The following is a 23516-nucleotide window of genomic DNA, read 5'->3' as shown; positions in this document are numbered from 1 at the left end:
GGAGACCAGGCTATAATCGCTAATTTGCCTTTGTCTAAATGGTCTAAATGTATTAAAGTTAAGGAAACGCTGAAAGAAATGCTGTTAAACGGACAACTGAAGGGCCTATATGAGCAAATATTATGTGAATATAAGAAACTCTGTAATTTGGTGTATACTTACGAAATTTTAATTTCCTCAGTAACACGCATGAGGCACACCCGGTTACTGCTGAAACTTTTTGCCATCAGTCAACTATCAGTGTTGTGCAGAAGTTGGTTACTTTGAGGAGTGAGAAATGTTATGTTTACTGCATGATAGTTGTTGTAACTGCTCTTGTTTTACCGTCACGTGATCTCGCGTTACCCTTGACCATGACTATGCAGTCGCTTTGACCTTGACATCACAGAGTCTTGTGAATAATAAACAGAGGGGCTGGACACCACTGCCCGTGGTTTGTTTTCAGGCAAACAAGGTGTTATTTCCCTGTCTAGACGGCGAGAGTTAATGACATACCATAAATACATAAAAAAGGAAAATGCTCTGATTATTCAATATCCTTGTCATTGTGAAAATGTACACTGTGTACAACCGTTTTTTGTTTGTTTTTTACTTCTCGTACCATTGAACACTCCGCTTTTCCTCTTCCGCGAACCCTTGCCCGTATAAGTTTTAAACCACCAATGATTGTATTCTCTCATCATGATGAGGTGTAGGTTATATTGACCACGAAGACAGGTAGTGCATTTAGGCTACGTCTGCAAAAGACCGTGTTCACAGAGATGACATCTTGTTATTTCCATAGGCGCGCCGAGAAAAGATGGGTACTTCTTCCCAAATATTAAGAGATGCATCCATGGTCACGTCAAAAGGTATGGCTAGTTTTTTTTTTATTTGTAGTGAATATGCACAATGCCTTGGTGTTTTAGATCGTTTATGAATATATAAATGTGTGCATTTTTTAAATTATGTTATATTGATGCACTTGTTCTGTCAAGCTAACATTTTCTATGTCTGGTTAGGCGCAAGGCCTATTCAATATATGCATAGATCTATTATGAGCAATGCGGGGGAAAGAGAAAAGAGACCGTCTTCGAAATGTTTTTTTTTTCCACCTACACAAACACAACACCCTTTAGGATTTTCCCAATGCCCTTGTTTTCGTTCATTTATTGCATAATGTAAAAATGTCATCATTTTATGCTCTCTGCAAAAAAGTAAATAGAAGTAATTAAATTGTTGGATTTCTAAAGTCAGACTACAAATTATTAACTAGATTAAAAGACAGTATTTCTCATTATTAGCAGTTGTTTAGTTCAAACCTGTGTTGATAGCTTTGTTTTGTGTCGCACTATTTTACTAATATTAATATTATAGAAATAGTTTTATTGTTTTGACTATAGCTATTAATATTACTTTCTGGTTTTGCATGGGACAAATAGTGGTATTGTAATATAGAAGTCGAATACGTAAATTTGCTAATTTTTGTCGTGTAACAATTATTACTGGGTATCACTGCATTAGTTTATTAAATTGTAAACTCAAAAAAAAAAAAAAAACTATGTTGCACTAATAAGCCCCTAAACATATTCTCTTAGATTACTGAAATTGATTTAAACACATGCGTATACATTTTTTTTTTTTAAATGCAAACGTATACGCATTTTTAAAGCAAGTTAATTTCTGGTGGCGCGTTTCTCTAAGTTATTCATGCTGGAATCTGAGAACAATAAATATAGAAATAAACGCTTTTCAGAACTATAGGGTTTCGATCAATGTGCTGCTTAAATAATAGATGTTTAATGCGTAAGGCCTGTTCAGCCAAACACACGAGCTTTTTTATTCACCGTTTCTAAACAGACCAGCTGGAATGCGAGGAGAGAGATCCGTGGGTTGAGAAGAAAGAGGGCTGATAACCTCTGGTGGCGTATGGTGGAAATATCAGGAAGTGAGCAGTGTAGATTCAGCACGAAGACACATGCTTTGCACCGGTCTTTATGTAGACAATTTGTGTCTGGCGCACGTCCTCTTATAGGATATGTGTGTTTAATCTAAGATGAAGGTAACTAATAAACTACTAATATGTAGCTTAAAGTATATATTTGAAGAATTTGCTAGTGTTCATGGAAAGACATTATAAGAATACCGGGCACACATTGAATTGAATAGTTAGGATGGGTTGTTCATTGAAATATAGTGAAATATAGCCTACTGATTGAATTCCCAACTGTATATAATATAATATTATTTTATATATATGCTATATAATATATGATATAGATATTGTAAATGCATCTCTTAAAATATGACCCAGGTTTGTCGTTTCTTAATGTTTTTCTTTTCTCTCTCTATTTTGTAACTTCTAATATTCCCAGCTCGAAGTATAAAATTGCATAGTCCCTGAAAAATAAAATAATAAATAAATAAACAAACTAATAAATACAGGGGAAAAAAGGCAAAAGCTGGGTTCAGGTGTGCTAAGTGTTTCTCAAACATTAATTTGTTTAATCACTTTAACGTTGTCTTTTTCTTTACACTCAATTTATATCGACTTAATTTAAGCAAACTTAATTGTAGTAAAATTTTAAGCAAACGTAATTGTAGTAAAACTCATAATTATGCAACAATGCCAACACAAGCACTTACATTTGTGTGTTCATACACACTATTTCTGGAAGCTTCGTAGCAGTCGCGTGTTTATTTCTCTAGACGTTTCTATGTAAAATTGCGATTGAATTAAATTGTCATTATTTAAATTTACTATTATTGTGGTGAGCATTACTATTATTCGTTTTTAATGTCTGTTGCGCCGTCCAACTATCATCAAACTTTCCTTTCTTTAAATTGAGTTCAAGTATTGGACACCTGGAATTTTGCATTTAATTCACATTTAATGCACGTTTTTTCCCTTTAAGAAATCGGCCTCGGAGGACGTTCACAGCAAGGCTTTCAGTGAGCCACAACCTGTCTTCCAAAATCAAAGACAACAAAAAGGCCTTTGTTTACGCTATGGCCCTGTCTGGACGGAAAAGAGATTCCAAGACAGCAATCTCAGAGCGGCGCAGACAGTGCACTAGACACTGACCTTGAACTAACAACTATTTTAGCCATTTTCCAGAGATTTTGGAGATTTTAACTTTGGCCATCCTAGCGGTAAGAAAATGTCATCTTTTTACTGTGACTCTTAAGCGATATTATTTGAGACAGGTTGTTTGAGGGGAATATTTTTTGTGACTGAATTAAGTTGTTGAAATGTTCCCAGGGAGAACCAGTAACTCTCTCAACAACTTGTTTTACTCTCTGTTGTGCTCTTGGGGGAAATAATAAAATATTCTCACTACAACTAATCAGAAATAACTAACAACTGACTAGTGTATTAATTAGCATAAGTGTTTTCTCAAAGTAACAAAATTTCTGGTCTCTATAGCTTCATATTTGGTGATTACATTTAACACAAAAATGTCCTGATATTTCAGTAAAATATCTGAAAGCATTTAAAATTTATATACACGGAGTGTTGCATAGCATGTTAATTGGTTACATGAATCTGGTATGAAGTACTCTAGCCGTAAAACATGCACATGTGTGCCTAAAATGTTGATGTAATAATTCTTGGGCAATTTAGAGGACAGTATTTGTAGTCTTTTAGTTGTTTTGAGTTTCTGTTATAGGTGTTACGTCAATATTTGTTTTGAGTTGAACACCGGATTTCCTTAGGCGCAGTATCTTTGTATTTATAGCCTAGATACCCATCGCCATTAATGAAGCTGTTTGTGGTTATTTTTGCTTTTGTCGGTTTATTTCAAAGTAGATGAACCAAAAAATAAATAAGTTGGCCACGATCATAATTACGATCACGCCTCTGCACTGACACAAGCTTTAGATTGGCAGCAAACGCAAAGTTACTGTGCTGCTCAAAGACTCCTGCAATAAATAAGGGAAATGTAAATTATTAAAGTGAACGAAGAATGCAAATATAATTTGCTCAGTTATAAATGTATGTCAGCATGAACATGTGCTCAAGTGGCTACGCAAACGCGTAAACAAACCAGTTGTTAAAAAAGTTATGAAGGAATAGACATCAGTCTGTTTTTTACATTTTTTTATATGACAGCTGTATCCACATCTGAAAACCTTTAACTTGTAATGGTTAATCGAAATTCAGGTTTGAGATAAAAAGGATATAATTCAAAACAATCCTTTGTGACACTAAATACACAAAGATTAAAAAATAACGTTAAAAAAATTATTTTATTTATAACATGTATTTATAATTAATACACTGGGGAATATACTATTTAAAAAACGTAAGGTCCAAAAGATTAGACTAACACTGAATAGGCATAATATCAACTTTGTGTAACGCACACACTCCAATGTGAGACAAAGGGTTTAGTGCGTATTATTGTCCTTTTGTCATAATAATCTTTATTTCATCGCTTCATTATGCTCTTAATATAATATACACGTGACAATGGCACTGCGCTGCAGTTGATATGAGGAAAAATTGCGTGTACTTTATATATTTACAATCAAAAATCAATTAATCTGATCTAGTGTGGTGTATTTGGAGCGGCAGAAACATTTTAATGCCCTCTGCCAGCTTGTAAAATTCAAATAAAAGAATTGCGAGATGTGTAACAATCCGCCATGAGTTTGACTGCGAGTATTTATAGGATGTATCTGTTAAAGTTGTTCATGTGAGGTGTACTAGAGCATATTATCTAAACTATAGGCTACGGTCTTAAAAAATTCTTATAGAACATAATCTTCTTTTACGGAGCCAATGGTTTCAACCTGCTGACCCCACTACAGTAAATATGAGTGGAGTTCAGCACTGAGCATCAGTATTTCTTTAAAACAAGCCTGTAAAAGATGAACATCACATCTTTATATGACACTGAATTCAACCGTAATTTGTTTGAAAACAATGTCGAAAGAACCCTCATCACCTTCAATGAGAAAAAAAAATTCTTTGTTGGGGGGAAAAGTATTTTATTTTTTTATTTTTTTTTTTTTGCCAGGTAATAAAGATTAAACTAGGCTAGGGACACTTCTCTATATTTCTAAACAGGAAAGTGAAAGACGATCAGTTTAGAACCTTTGAGCTATGGGAAAAGAAAAACAAGATTTTACATTTTTAATAAGATATTTTATAGTATTTTTAAAAAGCATATAAAACCCGTAATACAGAAGTTAGTGTTTTGTTTTGTCTGAAATGGACCAAGTGGGTGGTACCTTCTAGCGTTCGAGTAAGCTCCGGCACGTGACGTGGAGATGACCAATCAGGTGCACCTCCAGGTTTAACTACGTTAAATGTCAGATTGCAATAAACTAGAAGCTGTTGGTCTGGCCCGCGGAAATGGGCGAGCATAATCTTCTTAATCCTGGGTTTGTGGGACCTTTGGTAAACATCCACACTGGAGACAGGTTTTACTTCCCGAATTTTAGAGCCTCAGGGGGACAGCTGGCGGGGCTACCGTCTCTCTCGTACCCTAGAAGGGACAATGTTTGCTCTCTCCCGTGGAATCCATCGGAGTCGTGCAATGGATATCCTCAGTCTTACTTTAGCAGTCCCGTATCCATTAACCCCTCTTTTAATCGATCTTGTGAAATAACCCGACTGGAGGAAAGCAAGTGTTATTATGGCAATTCCAGCAGCACCAGAGAGCCGTGTCCAGACAGCAACAACCTCAAACGAGAGGAGCGAGCAAGAGATACATCAGTATCGTCTGATCACGGGATGCACAATGGGATGGGCAACAGTGGCACCTTCTCAAAGTATGATTATGGCACCGAGCATCTGACCCAAGACCCGCCATCCTGTCAGTCCTTGGAGTCCGACTCCAGTTCTTCAATGCTAAACGAAGGGGGAAAGGCTTCAGCAGGCGACCCACAAACCCTGCTATCGCAAGGAAACCACGCAAGCAATATCGCCAGTGGAGGAGGTTTGTCCCTCGCATTTAATCACAGCTGAAAGACAACAGAAGCAAATAGTACAATTACTCATATCTTGCTCCAGCACATTTTTTTTGCATGACCGTTTATTTTGGCACTCACTGGCTACTGTTATGATTTTCCTGCATGGTTCTTGCGTGGTTGTTCAAGGCCACTAGGGGTTGCCCTAAAATGCTCCACGTTCACCAGTTTAAGCGCTCAGTCATTTATACAACCAGTAAACACAACATCATAAAATTCAACAATCCCATTGCCAATGTCTGACGCCGTTTACATAAAATGCATAGTTATTGTTGTTAAATGTACGTTTTGCCAAAGCCCTCGCGTTATTTTAGCAAGTAGAACAGATTTGTAAAATGGCAGTTGCTTTGACAGAAAAAGGGGACGTTTTTTAATGACTCGTAAACTGAATTAATATCGTTGTCGTGCAGCAAGAAGCCATTTAATATGCCTTGAAACCGCTAAATAGGTAGGGTTCTTGCAAACAGGACAATTATCGCGTTAATGTACATTTAACTAGAACAGTAAAACCTTCTAAGTCATTCTTCTATGTAAACAGATAAATTCATCATATAGACAGTTTGCATTACACTTCAGATTGTCATTGAATCACGTCTAATTGTCATGTTAACAGCCTCACAAAATGCACCAAAAATTAATATTTTACGTGGCATCGAGATGCTGAGAGATTTTGATGTGCTGGCCTAGGAGATTTTTTTTGCAGCTCTCTCATGAACCCGTGCTTTGCCTCCTCTAGGTGCCCCGTGGTACCCGATGCACACCCGGACCCGCAAGAAGCGAAAGCCCTATTCCAAACTGCAGCTGGCCGAGCTTGAGGGAGAGTTCATGCTGAACGAGTTCATCACCCGGCAGCGACGTAGGGAACTGTCTGACAGGCTCAGTCTCAGCGACCAACAGGTTAAGATTTGGTTCCAAAATCGGCGGATGAAGAAAAAGAGACTGTTGCTAAGGGAGCAGGCTTTGTCCTTCTTTTAAGGAGGCACAAAATATACATTGCTTAATGGTAATCCAACAACAGTATGTAGTTAATGGTAATCTACCATTGGCCCATTTTACTCTGAAAGTCTTGCCCTACGACGCATTCAGGAATCACGAATAAGAATTCAAACATAATAGGGGTACGCGACCAAATGATGGCTCCAGAAGTCTGCTTATACTATGTGCTCTGGTGTTTATTTAAGAAGGTTCGTGTCCAGCAGTTTTGGGCATGTACACGCTGAGAATGTTTTAGTTGTAAGTTTTGAAAGTAACAAGCTGTCTAAGCCATTACTCACTTTATTAAGTAATGAACTGCTAGTTAGAAACTCAGACAAATATAAGCTGTGAGATGGCATTTCGGACAAGCAAAATGTTCTCTTATCAGTCTGAAATGATCGCTAAATATTTATTGTCGGAGTGTTAAAACCAATTTTTGAAATTATAACACTCGTGCCATGATCAGTGTTCTAAGCTAGAAAAAATAAAATAAAATAGACTGAAACGCCAAACTTGGTCATAATGAGAATCCTTAACTGTTCGTAATCTCCCATATATGTTTTTATTTCGCCAGTTATAAGAAAGGGCCGTTCAAACTCAATATTCGGCAATAAGAAGCTTGGGCAGCGTTAAGTCATCAACGTCTTATCTCAGTTCCGCAGTCATCGCCACGTGTTCTATGGCACGTTCACGGTCACGGGCACAAAGTTAGTGACCCAACTCATATCTTGGGCCCTTGAGAACCAAACTGCAATTACAGAACAGCTTTTATGAATAGACTTTGATCTAGCCTGTGAAATGTCATTCTGACAAATGTTAGGAAATTACTTCTGCAACTAGATTTTGGCCAAAGTGTAAATTGGTAGGCCTGCAGCTAAGCCGCACAAACTGCTAATACAATGTTTATTCATGATATAGTGAAAAACTTTATAAATGTCTCTGTCATATTTGCATTTTAACAGCATAAATTTCCCATTAACGATTGCTTGTCCCTTGATCTGCGTTATTTGGACATATTCGCTAAGGTCTACTAAATTAATTCACAACAACAGTGCTTCTGGGAGAGAAATGCATGGTCAGGTAATATTAAGAAGATGCGCAACTATAAATTAAAACAAAGATTAAGTCATTTTATAAGTGTAATGGAAGTAGCAATCATACTGAAGAGCCCAGATTTACATCCCAGTATTAACGAGCCTGTTTTGCTAATTAGCGGGACCCATTGTGTTATTTGAAACATTATTTACCCAGATCAAGAATTATATGCCAGTGAAATAGTTCATATTTGCTGCATGATTATAATGACTGTAGTTAGAAGGTAAAAAAGCAAATGTTTTTCCGACTTTTTTGTCAACAATGCGCATGTTTTATTTTAAAACACCTTATCAAAAAACTGAAAAGAACGTTTAAAAGATACGGACAAGAAGGTGGTCAAAAGTTGGTTTCATATAAAATATAGCTTATTCGTTTGTACTTTATTATTATTATTAATATAATTATTATTATTATAGCGAATTTGGCATAAGTCGGTGCTACGTTATTTTTTGTTATTGGTCTGAGTTCGGCGAGTGACATTTTCTTTAAATCCTATTTTTGTGAATCTATAAAAAATACAAATACAATTATATGAATGGCATCATCAGCAACTATATAACAATGATCGTCACGTTTCCCCCTTTGGATTGTTTTGTGAAATTGTCTCTGATGTATAATTTTTCTGTGTTGTTCTGTGTAATTTTGTGAATGCACCAGTGCCGCATTCCTTTGTACCTTGCGATTAAAAATGTCTTGTAAATAATGTTACAAGTTCATGAATGTATCCATATATGTGTAACCTACAGTTTCTGATTAATAAAGTCTTTAAACTTACATTTATTTACGTTTTTCTTGGTGTCTATGTTGTGCAAACCATATGAGTGTTAGTATTTGAGTCTGTTATGTTTGTTAACATATTTTGACATTAAATAGCAGGAAAGCCAACTCGTGCACTCAAACTACCGTTTTTAGAAAAATGTAATTACGAATTTTATGTAGGCTACATTATTGCGCTTGGCAATATCCTTATTTTGAACATATTGGCTCTTACTTATTTCAGTGTAATATCACTAAATAAAACATTGTTGAAACACTCAAGAGAAAACTAAAAATGCTATCTGAATGTTTGCCAGCATGGCCAAATATAGTGCAACAAAATTGATATGCTTTATCCAGTGGTTGAAAATGGTAAAGGCATCCACCTAGTGGATAAATAGAACAGACGCCGAAACAGGGCCCCATGAGGACTAACTGCAAGGACATGTAATACTTTTCTTGCCTGTTTTGCAACTGTGGATAGGTAAAGAAAGCGGAAAGTGTTTCAGCCTTTTCCTAGTTCATTGCAAAAATATATAGTGTGCGAAGATTACCTTTTGATTACTAGGATTTTGATTTTTGCTAGGCGGTTACTTTAAATTGCTCACAAAAATGCAGTGGAATTTCTTGAATTTTAGGACCAACTTGTAATCTAATGTTGATCAGGAGTTAAACATTGTTAAACCAAACGTAATATGTAACATATTATGATTTTTTTGCGAAATTAAGCGGATCTTAGGGTAGAGATGGTTCCAAAGCCAAAGTTTAGTGTCAAGTCTATTGGCTTCCTTACAAGCAAATGCGCTGGAATCGTAACAATGGCATTTTATGTGCTTGCGGCGCTTTTGACTTTGAGACTGGCCAAATCTGTTTATGACGACTCGTCTCCCCGGCGCAGAGGTCATTGAGCACCTCAGTGCCCTTCACACAAAACTTGTGTAGTCATGTGGTTCACTAAGTGGTTCACAATCTGAATCTGCTGCAGCCTAGATTTAAACTGGTTTGTCTGGCCAGAGGAGAAAGACACACTATTTCGACACACTATTTCCCCATTTAATACTGTAAAGCTGCTTTGACACAATTTGCATTGTAAAAAGCGCTATATAAATAATGGTGACTTGACTTGAATTGACTAAGTGCTCTAGATCTCCCCTGCTCCTATCGCAGACGTGTAGAGATTGGAGAACGAACTTCTGGCGTCGCTTGCACTGCACACATGTTTGTGAGTGTGTGTATGTCTGTGAAAGAGGGTTTACGTGTAACTAAGAGAGTGAGACAGAAATATTTCTTGACAATGAATAGTTTTATAAACACTCTATATAAACGTGTATATGCTCGCCTTAACCTGCTAGTAACTTCAATATTTAGCTTATGCAACGGTTTGGTTACTTTTGTATTTAAACAGTATCAACATTTACTTGGCCTGACAAAAGACGAATAGACGAATAATTCGAATTATTGCAACCGCACTGGAAAAAAATTACGTTCTTTCAGGCTTATTTCATTTGATTAAAAAGTTATCTTAAAAACGAACCGTTATTGGCACATTTATTAGTTATATTGTGCAAAAAATTGCTAATGTAGAAAACTAATATATATATATAAATGCATCGCTAATTGTATTGTAATTTGTAATTTATCTTGCTTAAAATATTAATATTAATATTTATTATAAGCTTTCTTATTCTGTTGGAACGATACCATTTTTGCATTGAGATTTTTTCCCTCTATGTGGTATTTGCCTGGAACTGTTAACTTATTAACTTAAAAACAAGAGGTTTGGAATAATAAAAACGTATTTTATTTTCTTGTTTATTTTATTTTTATTTACTCACTTTATGAACTTTAATTATGTATCGTCATTTAATTGTCACTCGCAGCAATGTCAACTTTCATCAGTTATCTAATCTTTAATATACAAATAAAAATCCTTCTTTACATTTTTTTGGTAGGAGCCGATATATTTTTCTTTTGAATTATAAAACATTTTAAGCATTTAACGTTTTAACAAGTCTTTAGTTTCTCAAAGCCATGGGACATTTTTCTATAAAGCTACGGCACGACGTCAAAATATCCACAACTCTAAAGCATGTAGCCTATACTTATTGCATGCCTGTTTTTTAATCTGCCATTACGAAAAAACTGTATGATGTTTACATTTGTATAGTAAATATATCCCTGCTTTAACCAGTATGAGAGCTTATTTCCTTGTAGTGTAGTTAAGTAATTAGAAAAAAATATATGCGGCCTACAGCGTAAAAGTATAGTTGTATAGAAAAACGGTACAATTAGGTAAAAATTAGGTTCGTTACATGTTTGCCATGTGCAGAACAGCACAAAACCAATAAATGCGTTCTGAACACGTCCATTAATACTAATCAAAAGCCAAAGTGTAATGCGTTGATCTGCAATATACAACCTACCTGAGCAAAAAAGAAGAAAAACGTGTTGTCGCATGAAAGAAAAAAAAACGAATTAATGAATGAATGTTACTTAACTAAGTATTTCCTAACTAAGTATTCAGTTTGGAAGAAAATAACTTAATTTGCAAACAATTGGTTTGACTGTTTATACAATGTTTAGGGCCTTCTTTCCGATCCCACCCCTTGCGTTAGCCCTGTCTTAGTGGGCGGGAGCAACTTACAAATTGAAGGTCAAGTTAGTGTGTCCCATATATAGGAACCAAGTATCCAATAACGTTGGTGTAGACAAAATTCAAGCATTAATACGAAGTTAAAGTACAACAGATACTACACTGAATCACACAATATCTTTTGTAATAATTGCGTTGAGAGTGCATAAACATTTCAACTCATTTTATAAATGCAACAGTTCATTTAGCAAATTTATATCGCACCTATAAGAAATCAACCACTTAATAGTCTTTTGCAAAAAATAGCCATTTACTTGCGATGTAGTCTAATACATAAGGCAAGTATTTTAAGTACGTTTAATTATTTTGTGGACGGGGCGAACATAAGCATTTACAATGTTTATTGTGTCAACCCTTTGAAAGAATCCTAAACCTGGATCCATCTTCAAAGTGATTATACAATTAATATCCAGATATTCGTGTATAGACCAGTTTGCGGAGTAAAGTCCTGGAAATATTTACTGTGATTTTTGCTAATGTGGTAGGGTACCCTCTAATACTTTTAAAAAGGCCATATATACCAAAAACACCACTAGAGTGAATGCTCTGCTTTCAGGCACACCCTGAGCATGTTATTTAAAATCGCAATGTTGCATACAAATAAAATTGAGCAGCAGCCATGCGGTGTGATTTTAGAGGCTTTGTTGTGAGTATACATACCTTTATCTTGTCATCATCAAGCCATTGGGCGGAAATCTGGTTTCCGCAATAAATGCCATTCAGTTTACGGTCGGCGAAACCGTTTGATCGACAAATATTAAGCAAACATCTCGGTAGATTATGTAAGGCGTGTGACTGAAGTGGCATTTGTTAAAAAAATAAATAAATAAAAAAACGAATGCGTGCGCTAAATATTTTCCACTCTTTTTTTCCTTGACAAAAAGTAAAGTAACTAGATAAATTAAATCACAAAAGCATAATTAAATGTTTGACAAAAATACCTAAATGTTAAAGACATTTTTGCACTAGATAAATTTGATGTTGCTGGATTGTCCTAAAATTCCAGCTTGCAGCTCTGCTGCACTGAAATGAGCCGTAGTCACGGAAACAGCCATATGTTTATTTGATATAGTTAATGCTGATTTTGGAGTTACATGTTTATTACATTTGTATTACATTACATTTTTTGTGACCGCACTAAAGTTTTGCTCAAGTTTCGCATTTTAGTGCATTTTACCAAATAATGTACTTGGGATGTAACTAATGATGACAATTATTATCAGTGTGGTAATACGTTTCTGACATAAATCGATGCATATTTGGACAGGGTCTTCTACTACATGCATCATGCACCCATTTTCTGTGCAATTTCTGTGTCATTTATTGAAGGTTACAATGAGCGTTTGGTGAGTGGTTATTCTGAAATTGAAAAAAAGTGGTTATTCTGAAAGTCTCTTTTTGAGGCATAATTTACGTGGTAGGACTATCTGCAAGACAATGGAGACATCACTTCTTCTTATTATTATTATTATTCGAACAAAACGCAAAAGTCTGTAACTATTGTATTAGTCGAGATTTGGGATTTAAATTTCGGAGGTGGAAACACGTGAAAATAATTGCATAAAGTAATAGTATTTTTGTGTAACAGCATATACAATACTGTATTAATATACGCTTGTGTTAAAAAAAAAAAGGTCTTCGTATGCGGCAAAGACAGCTTTTTTTGTATACGACTGGTGTGTGAGAGGTTGTTCTTTTTGCCATGAATAGCTATAGCGTATCTCAAAACAATAACAGTGTTTCATCTTTTTGCACTCCCTCAAATTTCACGGAAATGGACACAGTTAGCCATCTCTATTGTAGCTAAAGTTATTTTAAAAAATCACGTGTACCCCGACTAACAAAATAATTAAATTCACTCAATATAATAAAGATTACTTCTGTTATCTGTCCATGATGTAACTTTACATTTTGAGCAACAAACTTCTAGGATTTCTATGACTGAGATGTCTAATTGATACAACTGGGTACTGGTTGCCTGTGCTAACGCTCTACAGCTATGCACTAGCAGAGACCTCTGTAAAAAGAAGGGCCATTTTTGTTGTTGCTTGAATCTGTTCACAGCTCATACGAGCGAGTTTAACAGCCCGACTTACATCCAATTAAATTTATCTAGGCCATGAGGGGACAGTAATGCTATTACACAGTTTCCCTTTTTAGCCCTGCTGAGGTTTTAGCCCTAGAGGTAAACTGAAGGGCCATTGAGTGTTGCCTACAACTGTTGTTTGGTCTCGTTGATGTATGACGACTACTGATTATGTTTCATTTTCTGTCGATGTTCCATCGGTATGAGGCCAAAGCATTTTTGTGTTGATGCACGAATGAAAAGTCGATGAAACTGGCAACCAGACAAATACTTGCTGAGATTTACCGCTCCGTTATTTCTCCAGATCTCAATGGTAAAGCATGAGCCGCGTCGTTTTAGTTCGAGTAACAATAATGAGCGACTCCATAATTTTACTTTAACTCTATAATTATAGACCTTAGCTGCAAAGCATTGCAAAAATTCCATTGGCAATGTCGTAAAGCTCACGGCTCTACATAGTGATGTTTTTTAGGAGGAGAATGGCAAACATTTACAACACCTCTGTCCCCAGTCTCTCTAGACTCTAAACGTCTTTCTAGCTTTTCTTTCCAGCTGAACTTGCCCCTTCAATTCAACTGCTACATCACAATATCCACAATTGTCCAAATCTCCAGCAGGGGCAGAGCATTTGTGGGGATATAGTGCTTGTTTAGAGAAAGAAAAGGGCGCGCCTTTGTTGAATTTCAGGGTCCTACAGCTAGTAGTATCATGTTTAAGCTGTGTGATGGCATCGAAATAGTTGACATACATGTGTCTCCTGTAGAACAACGATGACAAAGTCAGGTACAAAATACGTCAGATAAGTAGTAGTTGTTGTTGTTACGCACTGCGGAAATACAAGTGTGGACTTCGGTGTGAAACAAACACGAACACAATGGGAACATGTTAGTTGTCAGTAGTTATCTCGCAAAATCTTTCTCGCATTAACACGTTTATACTAGACAGAAGGACTATACGACTCTGATGAGAAAAATCTATATTGTTCCTGATCATTAATGGTTTCACGATAGAGTTTTGGCTCAAATAGGTGACACGGATATGTTTACTTAGTTTGAGCTCCTTTAAAATAACTTTTAGACCTGGATGTCTGAAACCAGAATGCATCTTTCGTAGGTCATTTTATTGCATATCTTTTTAGTTAAAGGTTTTATTCCGTAGGACTTTTTAATTATTTACCTTTTGTTTGTTTTCTGTAGAACAAAGCATTTCTTGCTTTTCCGCTGTTCGGCCTTTTATGGCGGCCGCAGTGAGAATTTTAGTGGTCAAATTCAAGTGCTGGGTCTGGGCAGCTGTCTGCTTTCTTTGTACTTGGTTGAAGGCATATTGCACACCAACCTTTTGTCAATTTTGAGAGGGCTCAGTTCAGAGACTCATAAAGTCATTGCCACATACCTTTAACACAAATACGCGATCAATATAGTAAAATGCGGTTTAAAAGACAACTAACGTTTTAGTTGCGACGTCCAGTGTAGCTGATAGCCTATGACTATTTTCCACTATCGGTGATAGTTTGTATATGTTAATAGGGGGGGAAAAGCTGTTTTGAATACATAATAGACCTATAAAAATAATCGTTTTTGAACAGAAACTATTAATACAATTGTTAACATAAACAATGGTAAATGTTATTAGTCTATGGGATGCTTTGTGAAAAGTTTTCCTGACCGGTCACTAGATCTTTAGACATGCACATATGAACTAATAGTTAATTAAAAATAAATAAATATTTTTAAATGAGTGCTACATGCTGAATTCATTTTATTATTATTATAGTTTATTTCACGAATTATATTTAGTTTTAAATTTGAGAAGATTAGCATGCCCTGCAATGTTAGTAGAATGTTAGTATACAGATAGTTACTATAGATCTTTCAATATTAAAAAGGATTTTTAAATTAAAAGCAATATTTTCAACATTCTGCTCCAAAAACAAAACTTTTTAGGCTTAGTTTAATAGACGCTGGAGGGTACATATTGAAACTGGATAGCATGTTCTGCCTTAAACAGATGCCTCTCATAAAATGGTCTCAGAGATTTAAAATATCCAAGGGGTCATTTGACTTACTTTACACGTTAAATGGCAAAACGTGTGGTGTTTGAACACAATAGTACATTACACATAATTTTATTTATTTATTTATTTTGTTTCATTCGAAAGAATTTTTTTTTTTTTACATTCACCATAAAGTCATCTTGAATCATAGGTGGCATCATTCATAGCACAATTTTTTAGTTTCGTTGATTAAAACCAAGAGAAAAGTTTTTCCCATTTTAAAATTAAACCACATCCAAACGTAAACATAGATCAGTGTTAACTTTGTGTTTATACAAGCAATGACTGAAATTTCCGGGTAGATTCATAGATCATTTTCTGCACAAGTTCCTAATGTTTTTATCTCAACAAAAAAAACAAACTCACAATTGTTCTATTATTATATTCAAGAACTGGGTGGAGCGTACACGTGACATCTATAAGGCACATTTGCTTATCAAACCATGTAGCCTATAAACATATATGATCTATGTATTTAAAGCATATATGTTTCTATATAATATGACATGGAATGTCATAAAAATTCTATGCACTTGAACAAAAGCAACTTGACAATGCGGTAAAACTCGTCCCTTGAATATAAGCAGTGCAGCAATCAACACAAAAATAAATCGTACCAGTCATATTTAACAGTCGTTCTTTTAAAGTTTTAATAGTTTGGTTACATGCGGAAGACATAGATTAAAACATACATGCTGCGATATACATGAAAACAAAATGTGTTGTCTCAGACTCATAAAATCAGCGTTACTCAGTACCTACAGAGGCTCCAACACACGTACACATAAATAGAAAATACATCTCTTAGTTCTTACAAAACTCGCTTAAAACAACAACCAAAAGGTGTTACTGTTTTACATTGTCTTGCATGATTTGAAAATTAATCGTTTGAATCTCACAGATCTTACCCAGCTGAACCACTCCTACGCATCCATGTGTTCCAAATTGATATATGACAATATCTACTTTCGATCACGTGTTGCGGGGCGACTTAGACGGATTGCGCGTCATCTCGCCTTCCCAAATTTTCTCCTTCTGCAGCTCGAATCCAAAACATCATATCTGTAGTACGGACTACAGGAGAAAGATGTTTAACTCTGTTAATCTGGGCAACTTCTGCTCCCAGACGCGAAAAGACCGGACATCCGAGTTTGGGGACAGGACTGGCTGTGCCTCCAACATCTACCTCCCCAGCTGCACCTACTACGTTCCCGAATTTTCCGCCGTCTCTTCGTTCCTTCCACAGGGGCCCTCGCGACAAATCACATACCCCTATTCCACAAATCTATCTCAAGTGCAACCAGTGCGAGATGTTTCCTATGGTCTGGACCCCTCCAGCAAGTGGCACCACAGAACCAACTATGCATCGTGCTACTCAGGAGAAGATCTGGTGCACAGAGACTGTCTTCCGCCATCCACCATGACAGAAATGCTCATGAAAAACGAGAGTGTGTACAGCCACCACCACCACCAGCATCACCCGAACTCTAGCCACCCGTCCACTGGTTTCTACACCGGCGTAGGGAAAAGCAACGTGCTCCCTCAAGGTTTTGACCGCTTTTTTGAAACCGCCTATTGTAGCACGGACAATCAGTCAGAACATTGTTTACAAAAGAGCGAGATGAACAAATTAGAGACTTCGTCCCAGCAACCCACAGCTGTTTCCGCAGCGCAGGAGCCGGAAAAGGACGCAGAGGATGAGGAGGAACATACAAATTCGGTCTCGTGCACTTCAGCAGCTACTAAGGACGGCAACGCAAGCAAGAGCAGCCATTCGAGTAGGTACCGAAGCTGTAAATGGGGAAAGGTTAAGGGACTAGCCCGGTGTTTTGTCGGTCAGATTTTATGTGGAGTTTTATAAGCATTCAAAGGATTTTATTATAACCTACAAAGCTCTTTCCTCCAACGAAAAGAATTTTTACGATGGGAAAGCGCTTTGAAAAAAGAGGATGTTATACACAGACGCTACTATCCCAGAGTCTGTGAAATTTTAAGAGCGCGCTATTGTGACAAATGCTAACTTTGATCATGAACTTGCGTTGAGCATTGCAAGGGATTTTCTCGTTTAGCTGTCGGGGGTAAAAACCAATTGGGCAGAACATTACTTTTGGCATACTGTGAATTTTGTTTTAGCAGCTCGAATGTAAACTAGCTAAGTCCTTATTAGCTTTTAAACGGGCTGTGACTTGAGTTACCGTGGGGTTGATGTAGCCAGCATAGTCAATGGCCATACAATGTTAGTGCTTGCCCGGTGCTAATGACTATCAGATAAGACCAGTTATCTATCTATCTATCTATCTATATATCTATAAATGAAAGAATTTTTAAAGAGGCATTTCACCTTTTGGAAATATGTTGCAATGTAAAGTTTGACCAAAAGTAGCCTAAACATGAAGGCCAATCAGAACTGTCGTAATTACCTTTCAGAAAACACCACTGGATATTTTAGATTGTTGCTGTTTTGTCATTGCGGCGCTTTTTAAACTGTAAGTATAGTTTGCAGAAGAGAAGCTAGCATTCACGGCCATTCACAGGAGACAATGCCCCAGGCCCACAGTATTTGTTTTTTAAAGAACATATTACGTGTATAAGGTCAAGGGTTCTATAATTTGCGAAACACATTTATTAAATAATATGATACAAAAATAGGAAAAATACATATACAGTAAATTAAAATTACTTTAGAGTTCCAAGTACTAAAAAAGTTGCCTGTTATCTATTGATAATACTTTATTTGTTTAGGGTTTTGCAGAGTTTAACAGTTTGTTTAAAAAAAAGTTAGCCTATATTTACAGTTGTTCTACTATTTATCCACGGTTATAGTTTTGCAACGGAGTGACATGCATAGTTGGGTCTGCTTCCTCACATCTGTAACCTTAGATGAAATCACACACTGGAAATTACAAATTCGTCTTCCAGAAAAAAATATAAATAAATGTGTTGTGCATTTATAAACATCTCATTGTGTTTAAAAAAAAAAAGTTTTATAACGTGATCATTTAAAGTGTCTCTTTTGATTATCCCAAGGTATCCCGCGCACAAGAAAGAAGAGATGTCCATACTCCAAGTTTCAGATTCGTGAACTGGAACGAGAATTTTTCTTTAACGTTTACATCAACAAGGAGAAAAGGCTGCAGCTGTCCAGAATGTTAAACCTTACTGACAGACAAGTCAAAATATGGTTTCAAAATCGTAGAATGAAAGAAAAGAAATTAAGCAGAGATCGCTTGCAGTATTTCTCTGGGAATCCGTTGTTGTAATTGTTGAAATGGCGTTGCCTTTTATTTAATGTCTCTGCAAACTAAAATTACGTATGTCTAAAAATGCCCATCAAGCTAATTAAATAATTAGAAAATGTGTTTGTTACGGCCAACAACAGTACTAAAAACTGTTAGACTTGTTTGATTGTAATAGCTGAGGGTGGGGAGAGAGAATGCAAATTTGCTTAATGTCAAATTAAACCGGTAAATTGTGATTCACAAACTAAAACGTACACCTCACAAGTTTAGTATTTTTTTAAATGTATGTGACGCATCTTTTAAGTGAAATGTTTAAAATCTTCACTTTGAAAATAGTCACAAAATAGCCTACTATAATATATTATAAAATTGTACCCTCTATCCTTTTATGGTTGTATATATGTACATTAAAACACATACACTCGACTCTGGTTCGAATCTGGAGATGTCATACTTTTTTATGTTTTCAGCATTTAGAACTGTGACTTGTACAATCTGTAATATTGTATTCCTTGTACAGAGATTATGCATTGTGCATTCGTGAATGTAAATATAATGTTATTGTGAGTATCCTCACTCTATCCCTGCTGCTATTTTTCTTTACATTGCCTTTGCAGCCTTGTGAGCTTTGTCGTTCGATTCTTTAAATAATTTGCTGTACGCCCAAAGTTCTCATTTATTTCGGAGGGATAGCTCAGCGATCCGATTTGGCCTGTGTATTACATATTAATCAAAAATAAACACAAATAAAGGTAAACTGATATATGTCAACTGTGACTTGATTTTAAAAAAAAAAATCATAAGGTAATCTATGGTGAAGTAAAATTTTGAATGTGTATAATTACACTGCAGTGAAAACAGAGATCTAAGAGAAGATATAATAAACTGACCACTGCCAAGTAATGAAAACTCTCTATCTCTCTCTCTTGCTCTATCTCTCCCAGTTCATCGTCTCCCTCTCACACGTTAGTTCAAGTCTATCAATGTTAAGCTATTGTTGTTTTGCAATGAAAACTGGCTAATAAATGTGTTTAATATTTAGAGTTTTTTTTAGCAGAATTTTAGGAATGTTAAATAAAACTTTTTGTCAGTAGTAGTTTTATCAAAATGAGAAAATACTAATAATGATGATGACCAGGAAAGGGATGCATGAAACACGTCAAAAAATGTAGAGAGCATTTCGGTAACGTCTTTTAGTACCTTCTAAATGGAATCGCCACTCTTGTAGTCTAGACACTGCAATAAAGCCAGAGCCCTAAATTGCCTTTTTTCCCGACTTAATTGCACCGTCTGTTCGAGGGGAATTGTGTTCACTTCCGCAGTAAATAGTAAACAAGAAAGTCCGGCTGCTAGTACAAAAACTGAGACGTTTAAAAATGAACACTTATTGCCTATAGATGCAAAAAACCTATCAAATGACATCGCTGCGTGTAGTCCGTTCACATGGAATCATCTCTTCAGAAGAAGCTGAGCTGCGCGCATCTTGCATTCTAAGAGACAAACAGAACAGAAGTGATATATTTATTTTGCGGTGTATGCTCACAGGGGTTGGGGGTATTGCATGTTGTCCCCATGTGCAGTTTTATATGTGATCACGCTACACGAATTTTGTCACAACATGTGGGCTCATAAGGCGTGCAAGTGTGCTGTTGGCACTTATGCGTATGAAGGAAAAGATATAATTAAAAGTTGTCTTTGAACTTCAATAATGTCAAGAACTTCACCTTTAACCTATTGCAATAAAGCGGAATCAAGGAGCCCCTTTTGTCAGGAAACGTGGTGGACAGAACAGAACCAATCAGCGCAAGTGGGAAAGGACCAAGGAATGCCTAAGCAGCAACACTTTGACCTCTCGCATTAAACTACAGCAGGTAACTTTTCCAGTTTTAGCACTCCTATTAAATACACTTTATTGTCTCTGTAAAATGTAATATTTTCATGCACGAAATATTTTATGACATTTTAGCACATTTAAGATTGCTTGGTTGTGACTTTTCCCGGGTAAAAATAGATTTCTGACGGATTTAAAACAGAGATCGGAGTATATATGCATTGATGCTCGAAAGCGAATAGAAAACGGAGGGGAGGTCCTTGCGCGCTGAATTAGTGTACTGATTTATTGCTAAGATTTAAAAACAGTTAACTGTATTGAAACACAACACATGCGTCCCTTTGTAAATTCCGAAAATAGAGACTTATATGTGTGTGTGATGTGTTAGTGCAGCGGATTCATTGCCAGTGATCTTTGCTTGTAGAACTGTGGGAGGGAAATGGCGGGTGGGGAGGGGAAGGGGGGCATAGGGATCAAGGCTGGAAGGCTTGTCTTCTTGTCACACCCACCAACCTTGGCCCTGGCTCAGTGACGTAGTTAATTTGCTGAATTCCTCTCTCTTGCTTCGTCACGCTGAGAAGCAGGGACTTGGAACGTCCACCTATCAAACGCCGGAGATACTGTCGCCACCAAACCGAAGCAATCAGCTCGTAGACTTTTGAACAATGGTCATAAAATCTGCATTTCTTGCCGTGGGGTTGGTTTGATTCATACATGAGGCTTACCTAGACAAACTGTTTGTTTGTTGTAAGACGTTTTTCATTATGTGGCTATCCTATTTATTCCGAGTAGAATAGGGTAGTTATATCTGCAAAACGGAAAGCAAGGGTGGAATGGAACTCTTTCGAATGAGCTCTTAGCTGACAACAAGGAAAATGGCGGAGGCGTCAGCATAAAGACTGTGGACTTGTAAATACAATCTGGATTTCATTTTTACGTAGAAGTCACCATAATTCAACAGAACATTTTCGCAATATCTGTTAAAAACAAGACTTACAAGGTTACTCTAACATATTTGCATTCAAAATATCAAGAGAATGTCAAGAGTCAAATTTTTCTATTAGGCCTATAGGCTCATTCGGCAAATAATTCTCACTATTCCAATAACTTCAGATTTGATACAATATTAGAAAGTTGGAAGTGACAAGACATATAGAGTTTCCAGTGTGTGTGGTCTGAAAGATTCAGTTGTTCATTGCTGTTTGTACTTCATGCATACAGTTGCGGACTTTGGACAGGGCCTATTAACACTCTTTGTACGCCTATACTTACTTCCGCACTCCTGTACGTGATGAAAAGCTGTAAATACAATCGCCACTGATGCCCACACTAGTCATTTGTATGGTCTTTCGTGATATTAAAATTTAATATAATGCTGATGTGTTTTGCGATTACCACTCTCTGATTTATAAATGTCTTTAAAACGTTACGTGCATCAACCATAAATTTCCATAGACCTCTGCGGGTGGACGCCTGTTTGGTGAGGGGAAACGGTTAAAAAGCGGGTCGCTTTAAATTGGAAATATGTTTTATGGTGGTTTAAGTTCCCAAAAAGGCACGGAATACCAATCGAATCCCCTGCCCTGTTTTTACCCGTTTCAAAGCCAACAGACTAGAGGCCTACGCTGTTAAACAGGACATCTTGTGTTTCACTTTTCAAAGTCGTTTTGACGACTTTTCTTTATTCTTTTAATTGCAATTTTAGCACAGTTTACAACACAGTGCATGTAACGACCCTTAAAAAATTATCAGAAATCAGTACCTGTTAAAAAAACATTATCTTCGCAGGGAAAACATCCATCGGGAAGAACCAAATATAAAAAGTTTAATTCTTGTAAATATCTATATATTATATATATATATGTGTGTGTGTGTGTGTGTGTGTTTTATATATATATATATATATATATATGTAAAACATTATATATAATGTTTTACAGGCTACACACTTTCTTGTTTTGTACAACCCGAATGTGGTGCAATTCAATATTCTCTGTGATAGATCTTTGATCCCCCAATGAAAAAGGAATTAGCTTTCTCTGTTTAACAGTAACAGCTGCATGTCGACTTTTAATAGTATCACAAACTTCACTCGAAGAGAAGGGAATGTATTAAAAATATACTGTTAAAAAGGCTTAGAGCCTTTTCATGTTTTCTTTTCGGCATGCACGGACAAACAGAGAAATGTGTAATTCAGACAGAGTAAGATTCCACCAATTTGTTTTTAGTTTTGTTTGCTACAATTTGTTGTTGTTGTTTTCATCCTATGAAATAAATTGCTTTGAAAAAAGAAACAAAAGAACAGTTCATAACACGATTTTTATTTACATTAAGAAACAATGACATATTAGCCTTTAATTCAATAGTAAATACACTTTAATAATACATGCACAATAATTTGTTCAAGAACGTACTTTCGATGCAACACAAAAATTATTACTTTTAAAGAATACATTCATCCATATACATAATGTACAGACATTTTTAATGTTTTCATTGGACTCTGTTTCGTTGTTTCTAGACATATAATTCCCAGCAGAACATGATATTACAGTGAACAATGTTTACAGCAATTTAAATATGTAAATATATCTCGGAAATACGTTTTCATACTCGCATCTGGAAAGTCACTGCGCCATTGTAGATAGAGAGCCTTACCTGTAATTAATTAAGACGCTTAAGCATTTTTGTTATTTAAATTTCTGGTTTACATTGACCTGATATCTACAGTATTTCGTTACACGCTACAGATTTTTAAGAGAATATCAAATGAGATACATTTTCTATCTAAACAATATATAGAAAACGCACACACACACACATATATGCGTGTGTGTGTGTGTGTGTGTGTGTGTGTGTGTGTGTGTGTG

At 36.1% G+C, this 23516-nt stretch overlaps 2 protein-coding genes across 2 annotated transcripts; both read left to right on the top strand.

Annotated features, from left to right (window-relative positions):
* Positions 1 to 5213: 5213 nt before the first annotated feature.
* Positions 5214 to 8348, top strand: LOC107715004 (homeobox protein Hox-C12a-like). Its single transcript, XM_016521020.1, has 2 exons — positions 5214 to 5927; positions 6695 to 8348. The coding sequence occupies exons 1-2, from the start codon at positions 5342 to 5344 to the stop codon at positions 6931 to 6933; spliced, it is 825 nt and encodes a 274-aa protein (XP_016376506.1). The 5' UTR covers positions 5214 to 5341; the 3' UTR covers positions 6934 to 8348.
* An 8117-nt stretch (positions 8349 to 16465) lies between these two features.
* LOC107715002 (homeobox protein Hox-C11a-like) lies at positions 16466 to 19071 on the top strand. Its single transcript, XM_016521018.1, has 2 exons — positions 16466 to 17354; positions 18604 to 19071. The coding sequence occupies exons 1-2, from the start codon at positions 16529 to 16531 to the stop codon at positions 18834 to 18836; spliced, it is 1059 nt and encodes a 352-aa protein (XP_016376504.1). The 5' UTR covers positions 16466 to 16528; the 3' UTR covers positions 18837 to 19071.
* Positions 19072 to 23516: the final 4445 nt, after the last annotated feature.

The sequence above is a fragment of the Sinocyclocheilus rhinocerous genome, unplaced genomic scaffold, assembly GCF_001515625.1.
Source record: "Sinocyclocheilus rhinocerous isolate Xijiao unplaced genomic scaffold, SAMN03320098_v1.1 scaffold28, whole genome shotgun sequence".
In the NCBI taxonomy this organism is placed as follows: domain Eukaryota; kingdom Metazoa; phylum Chordata; class Actinopteri; order Cypriniformes; family Cyprinidae; genus Sinocyclocheilus; species Sinocyclocheilus rhinocerous.
This window is presented reverse-complemented; position numbering and strand designations above follow the sequence as displayed.

Coding starts and splice junctions, on each gene's coding strand:
- LOC107715002 (XM_016521018.1), top strand. CDS start 16,529: ATGACAATATCTACTTTCGATCACGTGTTGCGGGGCGACTTAGACGGA. Junction 17,355..18,603: donor AAGCAAGAGCAGCCATTCGA/GTAGGTACCGAA, acceptor GATTATCCCAAG/GTATCCCGCGCACAAGAAAG.
- LOC107715004 (XM_016521020.1), top strand. CDS start 5,342: ATGGGCGAGCATAATCTTCTTAATCCTGGGTTTGTGGGACCTTTGGTA. Junction 5,928..6,694: donor CAATATCGCCAGTGGAGGAG/GTTTGTCCCTCG, acceptor TGCCTCCTCTAG/GTGCCCCGTGGTACCCGATG.